The following is a 6,997-nucleotide window of genomic DNA, read 5'->3' on the forward strand; positions in this document are numbered from 1 at the left end:
CAGAGGTCCCAGGTTCGATCCCAGGCATCTCCAGTTAAAAAGGACCAGGCAGGAGGTGATGGGAAAGACCTCGGCCTGAGAGCAACTGACAGTCTGAGTAGACGATACTGACCTTGATGGACCAAGGGTCTTGAAGCTAGAAGGTAACTTCAAGGGAGGGGCCGTGGCTCAGTGGTAGAGCATCTGCTTGGCATGCAGAAGGTCCCAGGTTCAATCCCCGGCATCTCCAGTGAAAAGGACCAGGCAGCAGGTGATGGGAAAGACCTCCGCCTGAGACCCTGGAGAGCTGTAAAGAGGGGCTGTGGCTCAGTGGAAGAGCATCTGCATGGCATGCAGAAGGTCCCAGGTTCAGTTCCCAGCATCTCCAGCAGTTAAAAAGGACCAGGTTGTAGGTGATGTGAAGATCTCTAACTGATACCCTGGAAAGCCACGGCCTGTCTGAGTAGACAATGCTGACCTTGATAGACCAACAGTCATAATAACCTTTCTAGGAGAGCTTGTCTCTCAAATTCTGCAGAATTTGAGAGACATGCTCTCCTAGATAGGTTGTTATGTTTGCCGCAAGGGTTCTGATGGGACCCTAGGAAATATGCCTCTATCCTAAGTGTGCCTCCAAGTCTCCAGGAATTTCCCAGCCTGGAAGCTGGCAGCCCTAGGCTAACTGGACTCCATAATCATGGAAATGAGATTCGAACACGGGGCTTCCTGGCTCATCCTTCCTCACTTTGTGAAAGAGGTCAGATCTGGGAATTCACACAATAGGGCACACTTGCTTAACAAACTTAACTGGATTGGCCAGGCCTTCTTCCCAAGGAACCCTGGGAAATGTAGTTCTGCGAGGGAGTGGGGGGAGTCTTTAAACCGAGCCTTCTCAGCTGTGGCCCCAGTGCAGTTCTTAGGATTCCTTCAGAGAAGCCACAGCCTAACTGATAGAAAGTTGTCATGTAAAAGTCCTGGGCTTGGCCGGAGAAGTCTAGTTGCCACCGCAGACTTGTGTTGGCACAAGAGAACCCGTCATTGCCATCGCATCCTGGGGCGGGCGCAGGACGTTTTCATATCTCGGAACTTTTGCTGGTGGTGGGAGGAACGGACGCCGAAGGAGGCGCCAGCAGGACGTTGGGTTCTCCTCGGGCCCTGGGGGTCGCAACTTCGCCACCACAGGCCCTGCAGCCAGCAAAAAATGATGGAAGGGCCAGGAAGATGAGGCTGGCGGAGAGGACAAAGGTCCCGCCCGCCAGGAATGAGACCGTGAAGTTGCCTGTTACATCTCGCAGGAAGCCTAGAGAGGAATCGCAGGGAGGAGAGGAAGACGTTAGCATTAGAGGCCTGAGCAGCCAGTACCAGGGGTTAGGGTTAGCTTTAAAAGGGGATTAATTCCTGCCCCAAAATAGCCCTGGCTTTAAAAGGGGATTGAGACAACTTCAGGGAAGAGGAAACGCCTATCAACAGCCACGACAGGTAAATGGAACCTCCGTGTTCAGAGGCAGTGTACCTCGCTCTGACTACTATATTGCTGGGGATAGAAAATAGGGGAGAGCTGTTGCCTGACAGCCAACCTTGAAAGGGGCTGTCCGCTGTTCTCTGGATGGCCATTATGAGGAATGTGACGCTGAACTTGATGAATGTGCCTGGACCATGGAGGGGCCATGGGGGCTCAGTGGCGGAGACAAAGCTCTGCATGCAGAAGGTCCCAGGTTCAGTCCCCGGCATCTAAGGACCAGGCAGGAAGTGATGGGAAAGACCTCGGCCTGAGACCCTGGAGAGCTGTAAAGAGGGGCTGCGGCTCAGTGGTAGAGCATCTGTTTGGTGTGCAGAAGGTCCCAGGTTCAGTCCCCGGCATCTCCAGTTAAAAGGACCAGGCAGGAGGTTATGGGAAAGACCTCGGCCTAAGACCCTGGAGAGCTGTAAAGAGGGGCCGTGGCTCAGTGGCGGAGCCCCTGCTCTGCATGCAGAAGGTCCCAGGTTCAGTCCCCGGCATCTCCAGCTAAAAGGACCAGGCAGGAGGTGATGGGAAGGACCTTCCTCTGCCTGAGACCCTGGAGAGCGGCTGCCAGTCAGAGCAAACGATGCCGACTTTGATAGACCAAGGCTCTGATTCAGTACAAGGCAGCTTTGTGTGTGTTCGTGTGGCTTGATCCAGCAGGGCTCTTCTGATAAAACCCAAGACCTGGAGGTATTCGTGGCCCAGTCCAGCAGGAAGCTCTCCTGAGCATACGCCAACTGTTCATGTCCCCCCCCCATCTTTAAACTCTTCCCAGTTCCTGACATAGGCGACGGACATCTCATACTTTAATATCGTCCTCACATTGAGATGCTATTATAAAACCGTTCATTAAAAGCAAACACGCTGGGTTCTTTTGCGTTGCCAAGCCCTTATGGGGCAACAGATCGAAGTTGGATCATCTGTAAACAGGCGTCTCATACTCTGCACATTAGATGAAAGCCCCTTGCAAGACCTTAGAGGTGAGCCGACTCATCCAGCAGCTCCGGTTTAGCAAACGTTTCCCCAATTTGCAAAGAAGCCGAGGTCTTGTAAGGAGCTCTGGGTCGGTGGTGCAGCCTACGGCCTGTGGTGGATAAGTACATGCCCTCAGTCCAGTGTTCCCTCTAAGCTGAGTTGGTGTGAGCTAGCTCACAGTTTCTTAGCCTCCGGCTCACAGGTTTTTGTCTGCGCTCAGGAAGGATGTGGCTCCAGAGCAAACTAATTCATGCCGCAGCCAGATCGCTGGCTCACCACCAGGGGTCATTTCATAGAAAAAGAGCTAGGGGAACTCATTAGCATAACTCATTAGCATATGCCACACCCCCTGACATCAGGGGCCCGGCGGTGGACCTGCAAGGCCAGCGGGAGTGCGAGGAAGCCCCGCCAAGGCCCTCCCTGGCCCCAGGCAGGCAGGGGTGGGGAGAGGCGGGGAGGAAGCAACTTACCCTCCCTCTTCTCCTGCCTCCTCCTGGATGAATGAGGGCCGGAAATGGGGGGCAGGGCTTCGTCGTGTGCCCCATCCCCCGCACCTCACCCGGGGGAACTGCGATCCCCCGCGATCCCCCCCGAATTGACCTCTGTGCACAGGCCTCATTGTAGATGGTTGTATGTCCAGGGTCAGGGTCAGTACGCACAGTCCTGCTCTCCTCTTTGCATGCAGAATGTACAGAGTTGGGATGACTTAGCAGAGCTACATTTTCAGCCCTCTAATCCTGGAATGCGAGTGCACTCGCTTCTCAGTGAAAAAGGGAAATTTATGCTTAACATGGAGCAAGAAACCCTTCACAAATGGGAAAGAATTTAAGGACTCATTCTCACCACTGCTCCGGCAGACTAGCCCCTGTGGGTTTTAGCTTGCTTTTGAAAGCACCCGAGAAACCCTGAAAGCCACATCGATTCTGTGCATGCCAATGATTCTCTGAGCATCACAGAATTAGTACATTAGTATAAGGAGCATCACTGGCAGTAGTTATAGTCAGGGCTATTTTTGGGCACGAACGCACAGGAACAGAGTTCCGGCTGGCTCCTGAGTTGGCTACGCCTAGCAGGAACTCATTAGCACAATAGGCAGAAACTCATTAGGATTAGCTACATTAGGTGTGTGTAGCCTAACATGAAAGGAGTCCCTGCTACAAAAAAAGGCCCTGGGTTTGGACAACAAACAAGGTAAACAGAATAAGAAGCAAAAGATTGGTGTGGCTGGATGTCCACACTTCTAGTAACATAGGGATGCAGCCGAATAAGCTAATGAGCTCTGCTGTCAGGGGTGTGGCCTAATATGCTAATAGGTTTCTGCTGTTGGGTGTGGCCTATTATGCTAACGAGTTCCTGCTGTTCTTTTTCTACAAAAAAAAGCCCTGCTGGCAGAGGTCATTTCGGGGGGGGAACGCGGGGGAACGCAGTTCCCCCGGGTGAGGTGCAGGGGGCGGGGCACATGATGAAGCCCCACCCCCTGCTTCCGGCCGCCCCGCTTCCAGCGCTCATTCAGCCAGGAGGAGGCAGGAGAAGAGGGAGGGTAAGTTGCTTCCTCCCCGCCTCTCCCCACCCCTGCCTGCCTGGGACCAGGACGGACACCAGGGTGGCTGCTTTGTAGGGGTCCAGGCCCAGGGCCCGCCCATACGGCTCCAGGTGCACATAAGGGGTAAAGTAGCCGGCCGCCAGCAGGGCCGTGCCGAAAGAGAAGGCCCCGAACCCTCGCTGGGTGAACAGCGCCCAGTCAAACAAGGACCCCGACTCCAGCCGGTCGCCCCGCAGGACCAGGGGGCGGAGGAGGGCCCCGCAGACCACCAGGTGGAGGACCAAGGCGGACGTCACCAGCAAGGCCCCCCGCCAGGCAAGGGACTCGGCCAGGAGCCGCAGGAGCGGTGAAAGGGCGAAGGAGGAGAGCCCGTTGCCCATCAGAGCCAGGCCCATGGCCACGGAGCGCCGGGAGGAGAAGTAGCGGGAGAGGGTGCCCATCACCGGGGCAAAGGCCAAGGCCCAGCCGAAACCTGCCAGGAGAAAGAAGGGGGGGGGAGAGCTAGACTGAGGCTGGGCTGCGGAGGAAACACAAAAGGCAAAAGGGCACCGAAGACGCTCCAGGGCCTGCTGGCATGAACAATGCTGCAGACATTTGGGCCTCGCTCAGAGGAGGAAGGAGGAGGAGGAGGAGGAGATTGGATTTATACCCCGTCCTTCACTCAGAGTCTCAGAGCGGCATACAAACGCCTCTCCCTTCCTCTCCCAGCAACAGACACCCCATGAGCAACGCTCCCTCTAAGCTGCGGAGCCGTGTGAGCAAAAATTCTACTCTGTGAGCTACTAGCATTAAAGTTGTGAGCGAGGGATTTGGCTACTGCAAGATTTAGTTTGCTCTGGAGCCATCCTCCCTGAGCCGAGACCAAAATGTGTGAGCCGGAGGCTAAAAAACTCTGAGCTGGCTCGCACTAACTCAGCTTAGAGGGAACACTGCCCGTGAGATAGGTGGGGCCGAGAGAGCTCTTTCCAGGGCGGCTCTTTCCAGAGCGGCTCTCAAAGAACTTGTAACTGACCCAAGGTCACACCAGCAGCTGCAAGTGGAGGAGCGGGGAATCAAACCCGGTTCTCCCAGATTAGAGTTTGCGCACTTAACAGCAACAGTCTGGGTTGTGGGGCCCCAGGGGTTGGTACATTCATCGCCTGAGACAACACAGAAGCACTGGGAAATGCACACTGGACTGGAAGGCCTCACGTTGCGCAAAAGCCCCAGAAGCTTTTGTGTCCGTGCCCCCTGTCCCAGATGGCTTGGGCCAGCCTGACCTCATCAGGTCTTGGAAACTAAGCAGGGTCGGCCCTGGTTAGTATTTGGATGGGAGGCCACCAAGGAACTCCCGGGTTGCTATGCAGAGGCAGGCCATGGCAAAGCACCATCTCTGGCCTGTAAACCCTAGGGTGGGGGGGGTCACCATATGTGGGTTGCAACTTGAGGGCACTTTGCACACCCCATCTATCAGTCTGGACCTGGACGGCCCAGGCGAGCCGCGTCTCGTCCGATCTCCGAAGCAAAGGAAGGTCAGCCCCGGTTGGTACTTGGATGGGAGACCACCAAGGGGTTGTGACCAAGGCTCCCTCCAAGCTGTGGAGTCTCGTGAGCAAAAATTCTACTTTGTGAGCTACTGGCATTAAAGTGGTGAGCAGGCAATTTGGCTCCTGCATAAGCTAGTTTGCTCTGGAGCCCCATCCTTCCTGAGCGAAGACAAAAACGTGTGAGCCGGAGGCTAAAAAACTGTGAGCCAGCTCACAGCAACTCAGCTTAGAGGGAACACTGGTTGTGACGCAGAGTCAGGCAAGGGCAAAACCGCCTCTGAACATATTAATGATTCTGAGCATATTAATGATCCTTAATTTATAATTTTTAAAACTTAAGTTTAAAAGTTTAGATTTCAGTTTATTGTACGACTCAGTTATCTTTTGTATGGTCAAATCTATCTTGTGACAACTTGAGGTATGTTATAGGCCTGACATATCCTTGGAATGGTTTACCACGAAAAGGTATTTGGCTTTGGTATTTGAACTCACCGGTCAGAAACCCCAAGGTGAGGTATAACTGGAGTAAGCTGGTGCTAAAGGAGGCCCAGAGAATGCCCAGAGAGGAGAGGAAGCCGCCAGCCATCACCACCGGCCGGGATCCGTAGCGCTTGCTGGCAGCCGTGCCAATCGGACCTGGGGCAGAATGGGACAGAAGAAGAAGAGATTGGATTTATCCCCCGCCCTTCACTACCCAAGGGAGTCTCAGAGCGGCTGACAAACTCCCTTCCCTTCCCCACAACAGGACACCCTGTGAGGTAGGTGGGGCTTAATAATATTTGTTCATGTCCTGCGGCTCTCAAACACCTGACATTTATTCTATGTGGCTATTACGCTAAGCAAGTTTGGCCACCCCCGTTCTGCATCTTGTGTCCCTTGGAGGCTAGGCAGCCCGGAAATCTTCACAACGCTTTGGAAATCCCCTTAATGGGAAACTGGGGTGAAAGCACCAGCAGCGGCAGTGGAGACCCAAAGGTGAGACCACCCTCCTCCACGGAGGTGGTCCACTGGATTCAAGCAGCTGGACAAATGACAGCCCCACTGCAACACTCACTGGCAAACTGCTCCGTCGCCAAGGCAATGGCCGTCACCCAGGAGATCTGGGCAGCACTCGCATCAAAGGCTTCCACGAGGTCTTCGAAGAGGATGCCGAGGGACCGCAAGACCCCGTAGGTGAGGGAATTCGCTAGGAAGCCAGACAGGACTATCAGCCAGCCCCAGCCCCCATCGGGGGGCTCTTCCAGGGTTAATGACATCACCAGATGGGGAGGGGGACTCCTGGACAAAGTAATGCGGAGAAGATGTGAGAGTTATGAACGCCAACGCCAGGACTGAATCTGCTTTTATTACCCCATGGGACTTTTGGAGTTGAATGCATGCCCTTTTGGACTTCAGAATGCACCCACAACCTTCCAGAGGTTGGCCAACCAGCTTCTCCTTGGACAACATCGCCATCTAGAGTTCAACCTG

The 6,997-nt window shown here is 54.5% G+C and overlaps 1 protein-coding gene across 1 annotated transcript; it reads right to left on the bottom strand.

The window, feature by feature from the left end:
- Positions 1 to 1,052: 1,052 nt before the first annotated feature.
- LOC107118062 (monocarboxylate transporter 11-like) lies at positions 1,053 to 6,783 on the bottom strand. The gene is made up of 4 exons (XM_015420300.1): positions 6,582 to 6,783; positions 6,020 to 6,163; positions 4,039 to 4,473; positions 1,053 to 1,279 (listed from the first exon to the last, which is right to left on the bottom strand). The coding sequence occupies exons 1-4, from the start codon at positions 6,781 to 6,783 to the stop codon at positions 1,053 to 1,055; spliced, it is 1,008 nt and encodes a 335-aa protein (XP_015275786.1).
- Positions 6,784 to 6,997: the final 214 nt, after the last annotated feature.

Source organism: Gekko japonicus, unplaced genomic scaffold (assembly GCF_001447785.1).
Source record: "Gekko japonicus isolate JY-2015 unplaced genomic scaffold, Gekko_japonicus_V1.1 scaffold336, whole genome shotgun sequence".
Taxonomy (NCBI): domain Eukaryota; kingdom Metazoa; phylum Chordata; class Lepidosauria; order Squamata; family Gekkonidae; genus Gekko; species Gekko japonicus.

Excerpts from the sequence above, each read along its gene's own strand:
- LOC107118062 (XM_015420300.1), bottom strand. The coding sequence starts at position 6,783 with ATGTCATTAACCCTGGAAGAGCCCCCCGATGGGGGCTGGGGCTGGCTG. Across the intron at positions 6,164-6,581 it reads GGCGACGGAGCAGTTTGCCA|GTCCGATTGGCACGGCTGCC; the intron begins GTGAGTGTTGCA and ends ATTCTGCCCCAG. Across the intron at positions 1,280-4,038 it reads GGTGTCCGTCCTGGTCCCAG|GCTTCCTGCGAGATGTAACA; the intron begins GCAGGCAGGGGT and ends ATTCCTCTCTAG.